Source organism: Schistocerca piceifrons, chromosome 2, assembly GCF_021461385.2.
Source record: "Schistocerca piceifrons isolate TAMUIC-IGC-003096 chromosome 2, iqSchPice1.1, whole genome shotgun sequence".
NCBI lineage: Eukaryota > Metazoa > Arthropoda > Insecta > Orthoptera > Acrididae > Schistocerca > Schistocerca piceifrons.
This window is the reverse complement of record NC_060139.1, coordinates 970710709-970731632: the sequence shown is the minus strand read 5'-3', so window position 1 is coordinate 970731632 and position 20924 is coordinate 970710709. Positions and strand designations below refer to the sequence as shown.

At 43.7% G+C, this 20924-nt stretch overlaps 1 protein-coding gene and 1 non-coding gene across 4 annotated transcripts in view; both read left to right on the top strand.

The window, feature by feature from the left end:
• Positions 1 to 20924, top strand: part of LOC124777093 (serine/threonine-protein kinase mig-15) — a 342698-nt gene that overhangs the window by 113432 nt on the left and 208342 nt on the right. For all 3 annotated transcript variants that reach the window (XM_047252374.1, XM_047252373.1, XM_047252372.1), the window contains exon 3: positions 3718 to 3774. In XM_047252374.1, the coding sequence (XP_047108330.1) occupies positions 3718 to 3774 (57 nt within the window). The remainder of the gene's footprint in view (positions 1 to 3717; positions 3775 to 20924) is intronic.
• Trnar-ucu lies at positions 3114 to 3188 on the top strand. The gene has a single exon. It is a non-coding gene; the product is annotated as a tRNA-Arg (tRNA).

Sequence of the window (20924 nt, the reverse complement as noted above, 5' to 3'; positions counted from 1 at the left end):
AGGTTAGTTAGGTGTAATTAGTTCTAAGTTCTAGGCGACTGATGACCTCAGAAGTTAAGTCGCATAGTGATCAGAGCCATTTGAACCATTTTTAAAATTTGCTTCGCTACCTGTCACACACATAATGTTTCTGGACAAATGATCAAAAATTTTTATTGCTGCGCATCAAACTCATTTCTGAGCTACTGACGGCTTTAACAGTGGTAACAAAGGTCATCTAGTGTTGTCGATATGGACATCACGGTTTTTGCTAAATTGTGATGGATTATTTATGACGAATTTCATTAGCGAATATATGCATTGTGACGGCGCGGCTACAATGCCCAACTCCTTGATAGATACCTACATAACGTCCGTGGGTGAATACCACATATTATTCTTACTGCTCCTGTTTGTGCAATCAGCACTTCCCTTCTAAGTGATGAGTTACCCAAGAAAATTATTCCATAAGACATTAATGAGTGGAAATATGCAAAATATGTCAGAAGGGTGATACGTCTGTTTCCAAGATTAGCAGTTACACGAGAAGCTCAGTAGTGTGCTTCTTCCAGTTCAAGTTTTCATCAACATGTACACTCAAAAATCTGGAGCATTCTATCTTATTTACTGACCCCATTGGTCGAGATTAATTTCAGCGAAGATTTGAATGACCGGATGATATTCTGTCATTGTTGTTCTATCCAGTTCGTATGCTCGCGGCGCAAATTTCTTCTTAACTGCATGGTTAATTATTGTTTATAAAATAACCACTACACCATGAAAGACAGCCGCTTGCATTTCACGCTGGCCAACGTTTTCTGATTTATTTTCTTGTAGGTGAGTGTTCATCTGAGGCGTTATCTGAGATGCTTTTGTCTTGTGCTTTTTAACCATGATCCACTTTTGTCTCAATATGTCAGCTTCTACATTCGGCCATGTTGTACTTGGCAGATTGTGTTTTTCATTGTTTGAACTACAATATGGGCATCAACAAATATTTCAAAATCGACTGGTCGCAGTTTTTTGTATTTATATTCAATTAATACACAGTCACGTGTTCTAGAATATTCTTCGTAATCTATACGTGTAATGTACTATTGAAACCCCAGAAGCGACCGACAAAGGCAATCAACTAGCAAGCCTTCAATTCAAATGTCGTCGAGCAGAATACCGTGGACTAGTCCATAATTGTATTGTCATTTTTTTCAAATAACTATAGGTGAAGGCTAGATTAAAGAAAAGCAGACGGAAAATTTTCGTGGTCTGGCGGGGATTTGGCCCCTCAACATCTCGGTTCCCACTAGTCCACGACGGCGTCTGCAACAAAGCACGCGGAAGTTTACGGAATGTGTTCAGCGACGAGTGGTATAGCACTTGCCGCCGACAGGTGCGGGCCGGCAAGTTCAAGGCCGACGCGCCAGCGTATCGACCTTCGGCGTCCTTCCGGCTGTAGGTGCACGTCCACCTTAAGACCCGTTCCAGCCAGAGGCCAAGAAGCCATCGGCCTTGCCACACAGCGCGGATTGGGACAATCCGAACTGCGACATTTACCGTGCTGTGTCGATCGAGTAGCTCATTCCGCGGTGCGCCAAGTCGTCTCTCTTTTTTTATCTCACCCTCGAAATTATGTTTTAAAACGCAATAAGGCTCTGAGAGTGTCAGACTAGAAGTTCAAAACTTAAGCGCTTGATTTCCAGTCAACCCTACTTTCTGTATTTTGTGGCCCAAAATGCCGTTTTCGTCAGTGGCCTCGTATTATGTAGAAAGGGGTTTGGTTTGAATTACCATTAAACTCCAGATTCCTAGTGAACTAGTTCTCTGCTGAGGGGAAGGCAAAAGTGTTCCAGTCACACTTGGAGCTCAAGGAAGTTAAATTTTTACAGGTTTCTTTTTACACACACACACACACACACACACCACATACTTATGTGATGTGCTCAACCCGGGGGTAAGCCAGTTTGATTCCTGGTGGTAGAAAAAATTTTCACTGCCAGTATTTGTCTGGCAAGGGGAGGAGAGGTGGTGGCATAAAGTTCCTGATCACCAGACTTTGCGCCAACACCCTGGTTTAAATACCAAACCTCTCCACAGTGTCTCATGAAGTGAGGGCATATGATTCTGTTGATGGTGGTCCATTGGCTGAGTACGTCTAGCTTGGCAGCCACCTTGGTATTAGTCGCGAGAAATAGGCTAAGTTCTGGCACTGGGTTTCACTCTCTCCCTTCTCATCGTCATCATCATATACACACAATGCACATGTGCACGTGGGCATGCTCGCGCCTCCACACACACACACACACACACACACACACACACACACACACACACACACACACACACACACACACACACACACACAAATATGTGTAAAATTAAAAATAATATGTAATAGGTCATGTTTTAAACAAGTAAATAAACAAACAAAACACACAGTTAATAAATTAATGAATACAGTCTCATGAATGTTTAAATTTAGGAAACATTCACAGGTTTCAAACTGCAACAGTTAATTTAAAGCAACACATGAATAAAAATTAGCTCAACTTTGTACAGGTCTGAAGGTCATGGTCTGAAGGTCATGGTCTGAATCCTAGATCAGTTATCACTTTTTTCACCCCTGCAAATGTTTATTAATGTGAAAAATGATGCTGAGATCCATTGTGATTTGATACATTCAGCTGTAGATACCCATATGATTGCAGGTACCACCGTAATTGGCTGGGTAATTCAATTCAAAGGTTGGAGGAAGTTCACAGCATTACCACTTCCAATAGGACTGTGCCCAATAAAGAATTGTGGTGTTCAAACCAAACTTAAAGTTGATAGCAGCTTTGCTCTACTACCCAGACATAGCGATTTAGTTATTAAAAAAATTACAAAAAGTGCAGATTATGAGAAGGTAACATTTTACAATTCATATTTCACAAGTAGGCATGTCCGAAAGAACAGATACCATCTTAGTAAATATATCGTTAAGGCTCACCAGCCACTTGACCATTTTCTTCTTCTTCTTCTTCTTCTTCTTCCTGTTCTTCTTCGCGAATGCACAAACAGTGCCCGAACTCTTACGTGAATCGGCAACGCGCTGCGAGTAATGGTAGTGCGGGACAATACATTGAGAAGCTATCTTCTGTGTCCTCGGTGGCTCAGATGGATAGAGCATCTGCCATCTAAGCAGGAGATCCTGGGTTCGAGTCCCAGTCAGGGCACACATTTTCATCTGTCCCCGTTGACGTATGTCAACGCCTGTAGGCAGCTAAGGGTGTTCATTTCATTGTAATTTCAGGCTAAGTTGTGTTTGGCAGAAGTCTAACAGCAATAACACAATTGCCATTGAAATTGGGTTCATCTAAAGACAGTTTGGAAACGTTACTAAGATTTGCTCATGAAGGAGGCTGATTTCAAAACGTGATAAGATGCTGAACAGGAACAGTAAAAGCAAAAGCAACCAAGTGGGGCAGTGAGTCACAGCTACTGTAAGATCTGCAATAGTGTTGTTGGCCATGTTACAGTGCTTTTCTGACTTCCCATGTTTAGATGAATGAATTGACATTACTTATGAGAGTGTCCCCTTATGGGCTCATGGAACTGTTAATGACAGCATTATTTTGTCTTGTTTGCCTTGAATCTCACCTGAATGAGTCAGGTGTACTTTTATGTTAACGCAGTCTTGACAATTTGATATTCCTCTGTCTATTCTACGCAGTTTGCTTCATTCTGATTTATTTTCTCTTCTAGGGGCGCCATACAAAGACTGGTCAGCTGGCAGCCATCAAAGTTATGGATGTCACTGAAGTGAGTACTACCAAAATAAAGAGTATGGTCTGCCACAATAGCTTTACTTCGCATGGTTCTGTGATCATCTTAGATGTATGTTATAAGTGCTGTAACTGATTTTTAAGCATTTGTAGGACAGAGAAAATATTGTTCAGTGCTGGCCAGGTATGGATTGATATTTTTTGAATAAACATATGTAAAAGTAATATGAATAAGCTAGATATGTTTCTCACTATTTATGCATAATTTACACATGTCAGATCTGGCCATTTAAAGCAAGTAATTTGGACTCAGAATTAGTATTCCATTTCAATGTACAGTGCACATGATATTGTGTGTGGAATTTTTCTGAAATATATGTTTGCCTGTTATCAGTTGTCATTCATCTGGAAACAGTCTTTGCATTTCAGTGCCACTGTGAACTATTCAGATGTGCCCATTGGCAATATACTATGAGAATCATTTAGGGAGCAGAGCGTAGCCAAAAATCTTTGCATCTCAGACTGGCACACACCTTTTATCTTCCACAAAACTTGAAAACTATGCACTCTTTGCTGCAGAATGAAAGATTGATTCCAGAGACAAACCTGTGTTCTGTTGTTAAGTAATTTTCCCATGATGCCCTTTCTTCCAGGAACACTACTTCATTAAGGTATGCATGATGCTTTTCTGTTGAGTTTGTAAAATGTAGTACTGGTGCTGGCAAAAGTAAAGCTCTGAGGTGGGCCATGAGTTGTACTTGAATAGCTGAGTCAGTAAGAGAAAGTCAAGTGCAGTGTACGTGAACTAAAGTAATGGTACTGTAGTGAACTTGAGAACTTATTTTGTCATATCAGATACCATGAAAATTACCAATCATGTGGCCCCACGTTGGGTGCGAAAATTGTAAATTAAATGAAATAAAACACAAACGGTTCATAATTAAGGGTTTAATGTATGAATGTAAATGATTGGATATATGATCAAAACATGAAAGAAATGTATTTATTTTTATTGTGCTGTTTATACAAACCAAAACAAAATTATAAATCTCAGTGCTGATTTGAGCGGGCGTGGACACGACTCAGTTATTAAGGGGATGGAGAAGGGGACAAATCGTCTCACCATAATTCATTATCGTTAGTCGTGTAGCGCTGTCGGAGGCAGGCGCTGCGTCGGTGTGGCATGTCGCCTCGGACCTGTGCTGTGAGTGGCAGCTGTACTCATCAGCAGTCGCGGCAGGTCGCAGATACGATCTCCATGTTGTCTGCCCATTGTCGGTTGCGTGGCTGAAGTGGTGCTGTCACGGCGTCGGAAGGTGGATGTTCATGCAGGGTGGAAGTGCGCCCATACCCTCTCGCTTCGGCAGTGTTTCCACGACTTCCCCTTTTTCGCTTCTCATTCCTCTTTCAGCTCATCTCCTCTTTGAATCATCTTTCGTTTCAGCGTTGTCATTGTTGTTGTTGTGGTCTTCAGTCCTGAGACTGGTTTGATGCAGCTCTCCATGCTACTCTATCCTGTGCAAGCATCATCATCTCCCAGTACTTACTGCAACTTACATCCTTCTGAATCTGCTTAGTGTATTCATCTCTTGGTCTCCCTCTATGCTTTTTACCCTCCACGCTGCCCTCCAATGCTAAATTTGTAATCCCTTAATGCCTCAGAACATGTCCTACCAACCGGTCCCTTCTTCTTGTCAAGTTGTGCCACAAACTCCTCTTCTCCCCAATTCTATTCAATACCTCCTCATTAGTTATGTGATCTACCCATCTAATCTTCTGCATTCTTCTGTAGCACCACATTTCGAAAGCTTCTATTCTCTTCTTGTCCAAACTATTTATCGTCCATGTTTCACTTCCATACATGGCTACACTCCATACAAATACTTTCAGAAACGACTTCCTGATACTTAAATCTATACTCAATGTTAACAAATTTCTCTTCTTCAGAAACACTTTCCTTGCCATTGCCAGTTTACATTTTATATCCTCTCTACTTCGACCATCTTGAGTTATTTTGCTCCCCAAATAGCAAAACTCCTTTACTACTTTAAGTGTCTCATTTCCTAATCAAATTCCCTCAGCATCACCCGACTTAATTGAACTACATTCCATTATCCTCATTTTGCTTTTGTTGATGTTCATCGTATATCCTCCTTTCAAGGCACTGTCTATTCCGTGCGTTGTCATTGGTGGACAAAATTTTCAATGTAGCTCAATAACAGATCGCCATTTCATTGCCGCACCTCTCCATGCAGGGGTGGGGATTTTCTATCTGGCGTGGGCATGCGTGTGCCTTGAGAATTTGCATCTTTCTCACGATTTCACATTCTTGAGATGTTTTCCTGCATTCTGAGGCTTTTGGTAAAGCAACTACACCACACTTCTTTATAACCACTCTCTCTACATGAGCCCTGGACAGACTCATGTTTGTGCTCCATCTCAAAATCTGCTGGCGTCCATCATTTACAAGGAATGTCCTTACCATAGAGGAAAACATCATCTTAAGAATGCTGGTTTCTTTCACACGCCTCCCTGCACTGATTCCCCACTTTTTCTGCACGCTCATCCCTGTGCCCATGGGGTACTGGAAATGTTTTGCAGATGAAAGAATGGTGTTGACATAAGGTGTTGAATATTTTAATTGATTATTATTATATGCTTAATATAATAATCGGCCAACAGTTGTTTGCTTTCATGAATGCCATAATGCAGTTGTGTTCTGAGGTTACATGCCCTTGACAGCGATTCATTTAGTTTATATTTATAATGGTTTTTCTAAACTTACCAGTTATGCACTCATTGGTTTGTTTTCTTACTGCTCATTTACATCCTGTGGCCGGGAAATGGGTGTTGTCTCTAATTTGTTTACACAAAATTAATAGAAGTTGTCATGGCCAAATGCTGGTTAATATTGTCACATCATAACTAGCATCAAGTCACCTGCAGCACACCAGCCAGTGGCACTAACCACTTCTCCTATAGAAATGCAGTGCAACTCTTGACATTGTACCCTTTCCTGGTGAAACAGTGACCCATTGTTTCAGAGGTTTTCATTAGAGCTAACTACAGCATCTTGTATCTGTATCTTGTCAGGTGTCCACTGAAGGTGCCCCACATTCTTGTCATGTTGCCACACCCTCTTCACTACGATGAGCATTGAAGGTGGCTCTTCATGTTGAAGTTTCAGTTATCGAGCAGGTATTCAGTTTCCTTGAATGAGAAACCTTCCCCCCTCCCATTACCAATGTGCGTCTCAGGACTATACTAGGGCTTCATATGGAGTACATTGACGACATCTCTGCAGTTTTGTCTTCTTGATGAAGGATCATAATCTTTGATTACATATGTAACATCCAACAAGCAACGAAGAATATGATATGGCAGAAGGTAGCACTTTAATAACTTTTCTGATAGTTCAGCTTTCTGCACAGGCATAGAAGCCCATACCGAGTCTCATGTACTGTATGTCATGAGCTGCTGCTTGTTGTAGTAAAGCTCTCGGTCCTTCTCCTGACTGTCCAGGGACCATAAGCAAGCCAGCTGCTGTGCTTGGGATCTCAGGATGAGGTGTTTTACGTAGTCATCATTAGTATCATCCGGATGAAACATGACCACTGTATTGATTATTGTTTCAGATTCATGACTGTGGAACAGAAAGAAGGATGTGAGCCTGTAGTGCCTTGCCTTGATGTGTTACATGTGAATGCCACCATAGAGAGTATTGTATCCCAAACTCTCTGTTCAACATTAATTTACATTGTGAGCATATCTGGCAATGTCTTATCAAAGCATTGTGTGAGGCCATTTGTCTATGGGTGGTAGGCAGTTGTCATCATATGGCTAATGATGTAATGCAAAATTACTCTGCTACTAGTCTCAACTGAAAAACTTCTCCATGATCATAAATGACCACACAAAGGGCCCCATGTCGCAGAATGATGCCTGCTTTGAAGAAGAACAATTTATGGAGCTTCAGCAGCTGACACAGCTTTGGTGACAAAATCCATCGTTCCCATTTCCTACATCTGTCTTGGGTCTTCATGAATTGCAGGCGAACAGCTGTTGGAGTATCGTGGAAATACTTCAGGTTGCTGGTTGTAGATGAGCTGGGATGATGATCAACTATTTTTGCCCCATTATATCATAGTTCCTTTTATACAGTGTTCTGTTTATAAATTGGAATTCTCGTTTGGTTGTTCACTTCTCCTTAAATGCTCCTGCCTGATTGTCAGCCATGTTGGATCTTCCCTCTGTTCAGCAGCAGTGTCATTTAATGCAGCAGTAGCTGAGAGACTTTATCCCTTATGTGTTCTGACAAAGAAGTCTCTCAAAGACAGCCAGCTTATTTGTGCTTTTGTACATTTTTGTGTACAACTATGACAGCGTACTCCTGATGCCTCAGTGTCCATCTTGACAGCTGACCTGACGGTGGTCTGACATAAGGGTGGATGATTTGCCATGTAAATATGACCAGAACTTGCCGATGGTCCAAGCAACGGGTTGGCACTCTTTCTCAGTTGTAGAGTAGTTCATCTCAGGCTTGGAGAGTGCTGCGAAAGCATAAAGCACCTTTCTGAATTTTTACTAGAACTGCACCAATCCCACACCCACTAGTGCCATCGTGAAGTTCTGTCTCGGCATTCTCGACATACAATGTTAGGACTGGAGATGACGATAGTGCCTCCTCAAGGCCGCGAAAGGTCTTTCTTGCACTTGTTCCAGGAAATTTAGCCTCCCTCTTCAGCTGTTATTGCAAGGGATGTGCCTTGGTACATAAGTCCTTTATGAATCCTGGTAGTAAGAGCACATTCTGAGAAATCTTCACAAATGTGCCGAGGAGTTGGGAAATCGGTGACTCCTCTTATTTTCTTTGATCAGGTTGGACTCAATCACCATTAACTATGTGCTCCAAGATATTCTTTTATTGGATGAAGAAGAGGCACTTCCTCAGATTCAGGTGGGGACCTGTCGTCTCAAAGCAGTTGAACATGATTGTCAACTGGCTTAAATGTCCTTCAGATGTCTACAAAAGTAAAGCATTACAATCCCAATGGCATAACTTTGAACTCATAAATGCCATCAGAAATTCTGAAGACAGTCTTTTCCTGGTCAGCCTCATCAACTCGATTTGCCAATGGCCTGTCGGCTTGCCCATATTTGGGAAATATTTTTCTTGTTTCAAGTAGAGCAGCGTGTTATCAGTGTGCGACAATGGGTAGACACCTCTTTTCTTGATTTTATTCAGTTGGTAGTAGTTGACACAGAAATGCCTTGCACTCTCCCCCTCCACCACAAGGGCCACTGGAAAGGACCAAGGACTTTCTGAGGGTTCAGTGAAATCACCTTGCAGCATCTACTCTTGTTCCTGCTGGATTGTCCATTGTTCAGTTGGCAATACCCTACATAGATGTTGGCTAATTGGATGATCACCAGTGTTGTTTCACTGAGGACTGCTTGTTCTCTGTTTGTTGTTACTTGGGCAGACCACATCCCGTTGACAGTTACATACTAGCTTCCTCCACTGTGATTACAGTTGTGGTAGATGAGCATGATTCTTCATTGGTGGCACTAAGCCTTCCCGGACACTTTCTGTGGAATCCTGCCCACTCGTGTCTTATAGGGTGCCTAGGAAGCTGTTCTCGGATAGCTAGGCAACATACAAGCAAATCGTATTAATGGAGTTTATTACGGTAATTGAATTGACAATACTTAACATTTGTGTTTACGTGATGGGTTGTAAGGAATTGGCGACATGCAAATAATCGGTGTCCTTTGATAGATACAATTTCCATGCAAGCTAATCACACAAGTTCATAAGTCTCTGCTATCGTTAATATCACTGCGGTTCTTCTAGTGCCTGTCTTCTAGTCCTCTCTTCTAGTGCAATTCTTCTAATGCAGCTGAGGCTAGGCGGCACGCCACTCTTATTCTCTTCATGTAGATGCCACTCTGTTGTGGTGACGTCCTAGTCAGCATGCTATTGGCTGACATCGTCTCACAGCCCTCTCTGCTGTATCGTTCTTGATCTTTGTGCTGGTGTGTGTTGTTATGCAGAAACAGTTTCAGCTGTTCCTATGTACGTACCTCTAGGGATGAGTTGCATCTGTTTGCAACAGTTAGTAATCCAAAGTTCTCAGTGACTACCTGCAGCACTTGCAGTCTTTGCTGAAATGCAGATTTCTTTCATGAACCTGTGTAGCTTTTTGGAGTCGACAGAAACTTCACAGTTTAACAGAGGATCTAGGTTGATGACTGGAACTGGTCTTGTTGACAGTTGATGTCTTTAATGACAAACAATCACACAGGGCAAAATTTGTTATGTTGCTTCTTGGAATAGCTTTGTTAATCTGGAGCTTGATCTATCACAGACTATGACTGCATGTAATGCTTACAATAAGTCCCGTACAAGAATTACATCACAATTACATTCTGTTAAGAAGACAAATTAGAAGGTCTGTGTTCTGTCATTTATAGTTGTTAATGAAATATATACTCCTATTGCTGACTGTGTTTTCCATTTGTGTCTTTGAACATTATTGCTTTCGTATCATGGACATAGCCCTTTTTTAGTGTGGAACTATAAGCATTCAACATTACTGAAAAAGAAGTCGGCCACCAAGTTGACTACTGCCTGGGGAAGATGGCCATTGATGACATTGTTGGTGAGATTTCCTGATGCTTTGGTGACTGTTATTCTTGCCATCCATCTGTGGTGGCCTCACCTCAATAGAAGGTTACCTCGTTTAGTTTATATGAGTTCAGCAGGTAGGCGAGTGGCTGTTACCTCTGTACGTAAGGGGGGAGGGGGGGGGGTGGCTACATCATTTTGGGGAAGTGACCTCCTCCAGGGAACGACAATGACCTGTGTTCCACTGGTCGTTGATTGATGTCTTGTGGTGTAGTATTCATCTTCTTTCTCTGCAGTAGTGTACAACTGCCCAGGGGTCCACAGGGTCCACAGTGGAAACATGCCAACTTGTCCTCCTTCCTCCAAATTTCTGTTATTCTGCAGTGTGGTATATGTGGCAGAGTAGTTGATTGTATTTGTGTTGGTCAGATGCTGGGTGGTTGTTTGACAGCTACCGTGTAAGTCCAAGCACACAAAGTCCATTCTTCATGGTGCATTTGGCCGATGGCGGAAACATTCCACGTAGGGTCTTTAAATATGTCTGCTTGTGTCTGTATATGTGTGGATGGATATGTGTGTGTGTGCGAGTGTATACCCGTCCTTTTTTTCCCCCTAAGGTAAGTCTTTCCGCTCCCGGGATTGGAATGACTCCTTACCCTCTCCCTTAAAACCCACATCCTTTCGTCTTTCCCCACCTTCCCTCTTTCCTGATGAGGCAACAGTTTGTTGCAAAAGCTTGAATTTTGTGTGTATGTTTGTGTTTATTTGTGTGTCTGTCAACCTGCCAGCACTTTCATTTGGTAAGTCACATCATCTTTATATATATATATATATATATATATATATATATATATATATATATATATATATATATATATATATATATATATATATATATATATATATATATATATATATGATGATTCAATATAATAGAGGGAAACATTCCACGCGGGAAAAATATATTTAAAACCAAAGATGATGTGACTTACCATACGAAAGCGCTGGCAGGTCGATAGAAACACAAACAGACACATACATACACACAAAATTCAAGCTTTCGCAACAAACTGTTGCCTCATCAGGAAAGAGGGAAGGAGAGGGAAAGACGAAAGGAAGTGGGTTTTAAGGGAGAGGGTAAGGAGTCATTCTAATCCCGGGAGCGGAAAGACTTACCTTAGGGGGAAAAAAGGACGGGTATACACTCGCACACACACACATATCCATCCACGCATATACAGACACAAGCAACCATATTTAAAGACAAAGAGTCTGGGCAGAGATGTCAGTCGAGGCGGAAGTGCAGAGGCAAAGATGATGTTGAATGACAGGTGAGGTGTGAGTGGCGCCAACTTGAAATTAGCGGAGATTGAGGCCTGGTGGGTAACGGGAAGAGAGGATATATTGAAGAACAAGTTCCCATCTCCGGAGTTCGGATAGGTTGGTGTTGGTAGGAAGTATCCAGATAACCCGGACGGTGTAACACTGTGCCAAGATGTGCTGGCCGTGCACCAAGGCATGTTTAGCCACAGGGTGATCCTCATTACCAACAAACACTGTCTGCCTGTGTCCATTCATGCGAATGGACAGTTTGTTGCTGGTCATTCCCACACAGAATGCATCACAGTGTAGGCAGGTCAGTTGGTAAATCACGTGGGTGCTTTCACATGTGGCTCTGCCTTTGATCGTGTACACCTTCCGGGTTACAGGACTGGAGTAGGTGGTGGTAGGAGGGTGCATGGGACAGGTTTTACACCGGGGTCGGTTACAAGGATAAGAGCCAGAGGGTAGGGAAGGTGGTTTGGGGATTCCATAGGGATGAACTAACAGGTCACGAAGGTTAGGTGGACGGCGGAAAGACACTCTTGGTGGAGTGGGGAGGATTTCATGAAGGATGGATCTCATTTCAGGGCAGGATTTGAGGAAGTCGTATCCCTGCTGGAGAGCCACATTCAGAGTCTGGTCCAGTCCCGGAAAGTATCGTGTCACAAGTGGGGCACTTTTGTGGTTCTTCTTTGGGGGATTCTGGGTTTGAGGGGATGAGGAAGTGGCTCTGGTTATTTGCTTCTGTACCAGGTCGGAAGGGTGGTTGCGGGATGCGAAAGCTGTTGTTAGGTTGTTGGTGTAATGGTTCAGGGATTCCGGACTGGAGCAGATTCGTTTGCCACGAACCCCTAGGCTGTAGGGAAGGGACCGTTTGATGTGGAATGGGTGGCAGCTGTCATAATGGAGGTACTGTTGCTTGTTGGTGGGTTTGATGTGGACGGACGTGTGAAGCTGGCCATTGGACAGGTGGAGGTCAACATCAAGGAAAGTGGCATGGGATTTGGAGTAGGACCAGGTGAATCTGATGGAACCAAAGGAGTTGAGGTTGGAGAGGAAATTCTGGAGTTCTTCTTCACTGTGAAGATGTCATCAATAAATCTGTACCAAACTTTGGGTTGGCAAGCCTGGGTAACCAAGAAGGCTTCCTCTAAGCGACCCATGAATAGGTTGGCGTACGAGGGGGCCATCCTGGTACCCATGGCTGTTCCCTTTAATTGTTGGTATGCCTGGCCTTCAAAAGTGAAGAAGTTGTGGGTCAGGATGATGAGGAAAGAGGTTTTAGGTAGGGTGGCAGGTGATCGGCATGAAAGGAAATGCTCCATCGCTGCGAGGCCCTGGACGTGCGGAATATTTGTGTACACGGAAGTGGCATCAATGGTTACAAGGATGGTTTCTGGGGGTAACACATTGGGTAAGGATTCCAGGCGTTCGAGAAAGTGGTTGGTGTCTTTGATGAAGGGTGGGAGACTGCATGTAATGGGTTGAAGGTGTTGATCTACGTAGGCAGAGATACGTTCTGTGGGGGCTTGGTAACCAGCTACAATGGGGCGGCCGGGATGATTGGGTTTGTGGATTTTAGGAAGAAGGTAGAAGGTAGGGGTGCGGGGTGTCGGTGGGGTCAGGAGGTTGATGGAGTCAGGTGAAAGGTTTTGCAGGGGGGCTAAGGTTCTGAGGATTCCTGGAAGCTCCGCCTGGACATCGGGAATGGGGTTACCTTGGCAAACTTTGCATGTGGTGTTGTCTGAAAGCTGACGCAGTCCCTCAGCCACATACTCCCGACGATCAAGTACCACGGTCGTGGAACCCTTGTCCGCCGGAAGAATGACGATGGATCGGTCAGCCTTCAGATCACGGATAGCCTGGACTTCAGCAGTTGTGATGTTGGGACTAGGATTAAGGTTTTTTTAAGAAGGATTGAGATGCAAGGCTGGAAGTCAGAAATTCCTGGAAGGTTTGGAGAGGGTGATTTTGAGGAAGAGGAGGTGGGTCCCGCTGCGACGGAGGACGGAACTGTTCCAGGCAGGGTTCAATTTGGATGGTGTCTTGGGGAGTTGGATCATTAGGAGTAGGATTAGGATCATTTTTCTTCGTGGCAAGGTGATATTTCCAGCAGAGAGTACGAGTGTAGGACAGTAAATCTTTGACGAGGGCTGTTTGGTTGAATCTGGGAGTGGGGCTAGTGCCCCACTTGTGACAGGATACTTTCAGGGACTGGACCAGACTCTGAATGTGGCTCTCCAGCAGGGATACGACTTCCTCAAATCCTGCCCTGAAATGAGATCCATCCTTCATGAAATCCTCCCCACTCCACCAAGAGTGTCTTTCCGCCGTCCACCTAACCTTCGTAACCTGTTAGTTCATCCCTGTGAAATCCCCAAACCACCTTCCCTACCCTCTGGCTCCTATCCTTGTAACCACCCTCAGTGTAAAACCTGTCCCATGCACCCTCCTACCACCACCTACTCCAGTCCTGTAACCCGGAAGGTGTACACGATCAAAGGCAGAGCCACATGTGAAAGCACCCACGTGATTTACCAACTGACCTGCCTACACTGTGATGCATTCTGTGTGGGAATGACCAGCAACAAACTGTGCATTCGCATGAATGGACACAGGCAGACAGTGTTTGTTGGTAATGAGGATCACCCTGTGGCTAAACATGCCTTGGTGCACGGTCAGCACATCTTGGCACAGTGTTACATCGTCCGGGTTATCTGGATACTTCCCACCAACACCAACCTATCCGAACTCCAGAGATGGGAACTTGTTCTTCAATATATCCTCTCTTCCCGTTACCCACCAGGCCTCAGTCTCCGCTAATTTCAAGTTGGCGCCACTCACACCTCACCTGTCATTCAACATCATCTTTGCCTCTGCGCTTCCACCTCGACTGTCATCTCTGCCCAAACTCTTTGTCTTTAAATATGGTTGCTTGTGTCTGTATATGTGTGGATGGATATGTGTGTGTGTGCGAGTGTATACCCGTCCTTTTTTCCCCCTAAGGTAAGTCTTTCCGCTCCCGGGATTGGAATGACTCCTTACCCTCTCCCTTAAAACCCACTTCCTTTTGTCTTTCCCTCTTCTTCCCTCTTTCACGATGAGGCAACAGTTTGTTGCGAAAGCTTGAATTTTGTGTGTATGTATGTGTCTGTTTGTGTGTCTATCGACCTGCCAGCGCTTTCGTTCGGTAAGTCACATCATCTTTGTTTTTTATTTTTATATATATATATATATATATATATATATATATATATATATATATATATATATATATATATATATATATAGTGTGTGTGTGTGCGTGTGTGCTTTAGTGAAAGGACTTTGTACATGTCTTCTGCGGCTCCTTTTGTTGAGTGTGAAATTTTGCCAGCTTCTGTCATATTTGGATTAACAGTGTGAGGTAGGGGCTCACATCTCTTTTGTGATTACGTGCTTGACTACCACGAGGCCCCAGCGATCTGTCTTATTTCGATCACGCTTGAATTTTGTTTATGGTTTTGGACACTTGTTTTTCTCTCATCCAGTGCTTTATACAACTTTTCATCTTCAATTCTGAGTCAAATGAAAACAGAACTCCCACCACAATGGGACCATTCAAAAATAATCACCACACTTATTATGATGTTTACCCCACTGGGAGACGAGACTCTCAATTTCCGCTTCATATTTTGCAGTCAGCTACTGACGGATGCACAACCGCACCCACTCTTGCACATCCTTGTCAGACTGAAACCAACATCCACGCATGTCTTTATTCAGGTTTCCAAGGATATGAAAATCATATGGTGAAAAATCTGGGCTCTACAGAGGATATTGCAGTGTTTCCCAACTAAATAACTGAAGCCAACTGTAAGTGTGGGAGTGAACATTATCATGCAACTGGGATGATTCTGTCTGACAGCATTCCTGGGTGTTTTGACTTAGGGCACTAGGCAGTTTTTGCAGCGTGTTGTTAGCGATGCTAATTTATTGTGGTTTCGTGTTCGAGAACCTCAACAAGCAGAGGACCTCTGTTGTTGAAGGAGGAGCTCTTCATAACATTTCTAGAAGTTGGTGAACAGCTTTGGATCTGTGTGGTGGGTGACATGGGATGTGGGATGTTACCACTGTTGGATTTGCTTTCCATTACATTTAGGGATTACATTAAGGTCCATAGCTCAGTGAGCATGTCTTGGGTATGGATCATTTCCCAGTGATGTGCGACTTTCTCAACCAGCCTTCTCTGCCAGCTGTTTACACACATTAGGGACATACAGTGTCCACCACACACAGCAGACGTGCAATGACGAATTTTGTCCACTCCAGTGGCCTCAGCCACCAGAAAACAAATCACACATCTCTACTGTTCTTTGCTTGCCACCCTGCCAACAGGTGGATGAACACACTAGACCAGTCCACCAAAAGCCAAGGTCGTAAAACAAGAACTGTCTGGACCTGTGATGACATGGCACTATGTCGTTCCCCTACACTGCTGTGACATTATCGAAACAGAAAACAGTGGAGCCAACTGTTACACGGACTATGTATTATGGTGGGTGTTTGGTGTTCATTTGACTGCTCCTTATGTGTAGACCCTTTTGTTGGGTTTGACTTACATAACCATGAGTTATATGACATCTACAAAGATCGGCCTGTTAGAAGAATTTTGAGGTCATCTATGCTGAGGTGGGTTGGACACTTGGCTCAAGTGAATAATATGGAAATACCAAAGAAGATTTTATAAGGAAAGCCAGATGGACAGAGAGGACGTGGTTGATTGAAAACTAGATGTGAGAACGGAGTCATAGACCTTTGGAAAATGGGCTACAGGAATTGGAAAAAGCTAGCAAAGGCCAGTATAAATGGAAGGAAATAGTTGAAGAGGCCAAAACTCGTCATGAGTTGTAAAACCACAGAAGTAGAAGAAGAAGACATTGTTGGGTTTGATATGAAATTCCTCTTCCAAATTTTCAGAAGTGCATATCATGCAGGGAAGTTCACCCATTGTTGTGTATGTTCCACCTGTTGTTTCTGTCTTTCTTTGCACCCATACTGTCTATGTCTAGCAAAAGTACAACAGCCAAAACTCAACACTGTTGCCATGCTGTTTGGAGGGGAGTGGGGGGGGGGGGGGGGGAGTCGTCAAGTACCTATACTGTATAGTGGTAGTCCTTTGAACACAGGGATTGCACTATACGTGCCTCAGTTGGAAACTCCCCACGTAACCAAATGAGTTTGTGCTTGTTGTGGCTGGGGCGTAGGGACTCCAGATGACTACGAACTGGCCAGGTTCCTGTTGCTGTGGCTGTGCGCTACCTGTAGGGAGAGGCCCCTTTTGGAGTTGGTGACACCAAGGTGGATGACTCACAAATGAAGCACATCACACTTTCTTCTGCTGGTGGCAGCGTGGCCCAATGAGTTTCTTCAGAAGGAAAGGATTACTGCAATGCAGAGGGATATGACCTTACAATGTTTCCTTTCCTGGCTACACTGTGGGATGTATGTAAGGTTGAGAGATGGAGAAATACTCCCTACAATTTGTGGTTTGTTCTTAGAACCAATGGAGATGCTTTTTCACTAAAAAGCTAATATTCTTCATTGAACACCCTGAGGGCAGGTTTGGGGAAGTAGCAACAATTTCGAAAATGGTTCCGTTCTGATTAAAACAGAACCTCTGCTCAGTCGTGGGTGCAGCTTGCCTATGACAAGCTGAGTTACTTCCTGTAACTGTCAACTCCCATAAAAGTCTCAAAATGGTTCAAGGTATCATCTTCCACCACAGCCTCCTTTCACAGACCAATGACGAGTTTCGTGCCAATTTGGAATGATTGGTTGTGCATTTCAAAGGACAATAGGGTTGATACTGGGGCCTACCCGTTAGCCATTTAGGGGAACAAGTTGCCCGGAAAGGTCAAGGTGATAGTGTATTCATCTGGTGTGAAGCCATGTGTTCCTCCTCCGATACGGTGCTTGAGATATGGACTTGTGTGTTGGTGTTGTAACATCAGCCAGTGTGTATAAGGAATGTGGATGTAAGTTGCACGGGGCACAGGGTGCTCCTTCTGCACCCCCCCCCCTCCCCCCCACCCAATCCCCCCTCTGTGTCGACTGTCACATTATCATTTTGGTTATCCATCGTTGTGCTTTTTCTGTATCCAGTTGATGGGAGCTTTATTTGAGTGTCGGTACCAGCACAAATTCCTCTTCAGCATCTCTGCTCTCTGCCTTATCTATCCTTGGCTCTTTTCTCAGATATTTTTTGTATTCACAGACCTGTGGTTTTCTTTTATTATTTATATTTAAATCCCTTCAATCTTAGATGTAGCAGCGTCCCATTGTTGCTGCACCGAGAACAGGAGGGAACAACAATGGGTACTGTTGTCTGATAAGCAGATGCTTGTGGGATTAGGATGCAAAAACACTACAGTACATCTCGACAGGGAATGCACAGTGTTGTTCACCACAGTGCACCATTTTCTGAAGAGAAGAGAAAATCCTAAAATACAAGACTCTCGTCTGACCGACACATCAGAGTGCCAAGAAGAAATATGATTGATTGCTTCCTGCAGACGTGATGGCGAGGTTTGCTATAGCTACGATGACATCATCCTCTCCTGTGACTGTGCCCTTTCTTTTTACTTTCTACATTGGGCCACTTGACTACATTGCCCCCCCCCCCCCCCTGGTGGTTAGAGGCACTCCTCCTACTGTTTTCTGTGCACCAACTTTGGAAGTGTCGACTTCCATCCAACAGGGATGTCGATCCCCACCCTCAGCTAGAGAAGCTATCCCCTCCTCTGGCATCTCTCACCAGGATAGGGTCCCTTTGGATGCTTCCCTCCTAGGATTCTATTGACGGCTTAAGAAGCCACAAGTTGTTGGTTGTAGACCTTCACATTCCTCCTGTGTTCGTGAAACTAGGCTCGACAAGCTCTTACGGACTTCGAAACTGTCCGTGAGAAGAGGGACCAAAAGAAGAACTCCAAGACGGGCAGGTTCCTGTTGTCCCCATGCTGCCGAATGTCACATGTTCTGACTCTGTACTCGAGGCGGAGTTCCTTGTGGCCGCTGTGGCACTGGATGACCCATACAACCAAACTCGGGAGCAGTGCATATTGATCCTCCAATAGAAATGTAGTGGTATATTCTATCAACTGGCTGGGCTAAGATGTCTATCAGGTGTTTCTTCTGCTTTCTGCATTGGCCTCCAGGAAACTAGGTTCCCAGCATTCTAAACCTCTACCTTCCATAGCTATTGAGGCTATTTTAAGAATCAAACTGATTACGGTAAAGTGTCAGGTGGAGCTTACACATTCATTCTGGATTTTAGCTGTAGCAAACAAGCGCCACTTGACATGACTTTGGAGGCTGTGGCCTTTCGTATGGGATCATCTTAGGATTTTACCATTTGTAATGTGTGTCTCCCTACCGATAGTGAAGTGTCTGCATTGTTTGCACTGATCTCTCAGCTCCCTCCACCCTTGCTCGTTTTCGCAAACTTCAATGCTGACAATCCTTTAAGGGGTGGAACTGTGACCGCTGGTCATGGTAAAATTATCAAAACTTTACTCTCAGAGCTCGATTTTTATCTTTTGAGTACCAGTGCCCCCACACTCTTCAGCGTGGCATCACTTACATGGGTGTCCACCCAGATGGGCTCTCAACAATGCTGACTGGGATGCTTTTGCCTCTGCCATTGCCCTTAGCACACCCCCATGTGGAGGCTCTCCAATGCCATAGGCAATATCTATTGATGGACAACCTCATTACATTTAAACGGCTCTGTGCCAGAGTCCGCCACTTAATAAAACGACAGAAACAAGAAAGCTGGGAAAGTTATGTTATTACCATTGGACTGGGTACCCCTCCTTTCCTGGTTTGGGCAAAACTTCAATGCCTCTATGGACACTAGTCCCTCAAAGGTGTACCTGGTGTCTCCCTGAATAGTGTTGTCTACACTGACCCAGTGCTATCACTAGGCATTTTGTTCTGCATTATGATAAAGTGACTGTGTCTGAGAATTATCAACCTACATTTCGTGTCCTCAGATAGTGACTGTAGTGAATTCACTTCCCTTTCATTATATGTCACCTGGAGCCATATAATGCTCCATTCAGTGAGTGGAAATTCCTCAGTGGCTTAGCCCTTTGCCATACTGCATCCACAGTGAAGCACTCAAATACCTATTGGCACATAGTCTAGAATATCCAATGTCTGCATAAATAGCAGCACATTGTGTCCATGAGTTCAACTCTTTCTGTCTGTACATTGGTGTCAGTAATAAACATGCTATCAGTGCTAAGTATCATACTTCGCAGATGAGACAGCTTTTGGATTTGGATTTTATTGTAGTCACAATGTGACACTGTTTGCTGGAGATAGCGGGTACTTTGAAAACACCTACACCACTGTAGCTCCAATTGGGCCCAAATCAGGCATTTTAAAAGGTGTCACCTGCACAAACAGGAACCGGAATGTGAGCAGTACATCATTCCCAAGCTCTGCATATTAAAGAAACCAACAGAGTCCTAAACAGCAGCAAATCAGTGATACATCAGTATTTTCCGAAGATGCTGGTTAGGACCCAATGAAATGACTGAAACAATTTGACTAAGTCACCTAATACAACAAGTGGGATGAAATTGTGTGTCAGGCAATTATGTACTTTTGGACAGCGCATCCCAGCAATGGTGTGAGGACAATAATAGAATCTCAACAGCTGGGATAAATTCCAGGCCGAGCTGAAGAAAATATTTGGTGACAAAACACCAGCAAGTCCATTTAACACAAGAACGACTAAAGGATAGGGCCCAATGTCATGAAGAAATGACACAGTATTAAACAGCAAATGTTTTGGATTGATTTGAGTTTAAAGGGACCAAACTATGAAGTCATCAGTCCTTCCATCCAATGTGTGTCACGCTGGGAAGAGTCCTGAGAGAGGACACACACAGAAGACAAATCCTGATGAAAGCAACTGTAGCTGAGGATCAATAAAAACCAAAGATAGAAGTAAGTAGAAGTCAGAGAGCAGTAAAAGAGTGAAGGTGGGTGATCTGCTCCACTCAGAAAGCAGGTAGTGGCCCCCATGACATGTTACACAATAGGAGACGCACCCTTAGCATCCAACCAGTGTTTCCCTACCTTCATTACCAAAAGAAAAACTAGCAGTGCAGACAGGATGATAAAATCTCAGGACCGAGAATAACAACGAGACAGTAAAACAACAACACATGTAAAACAATAAGTAC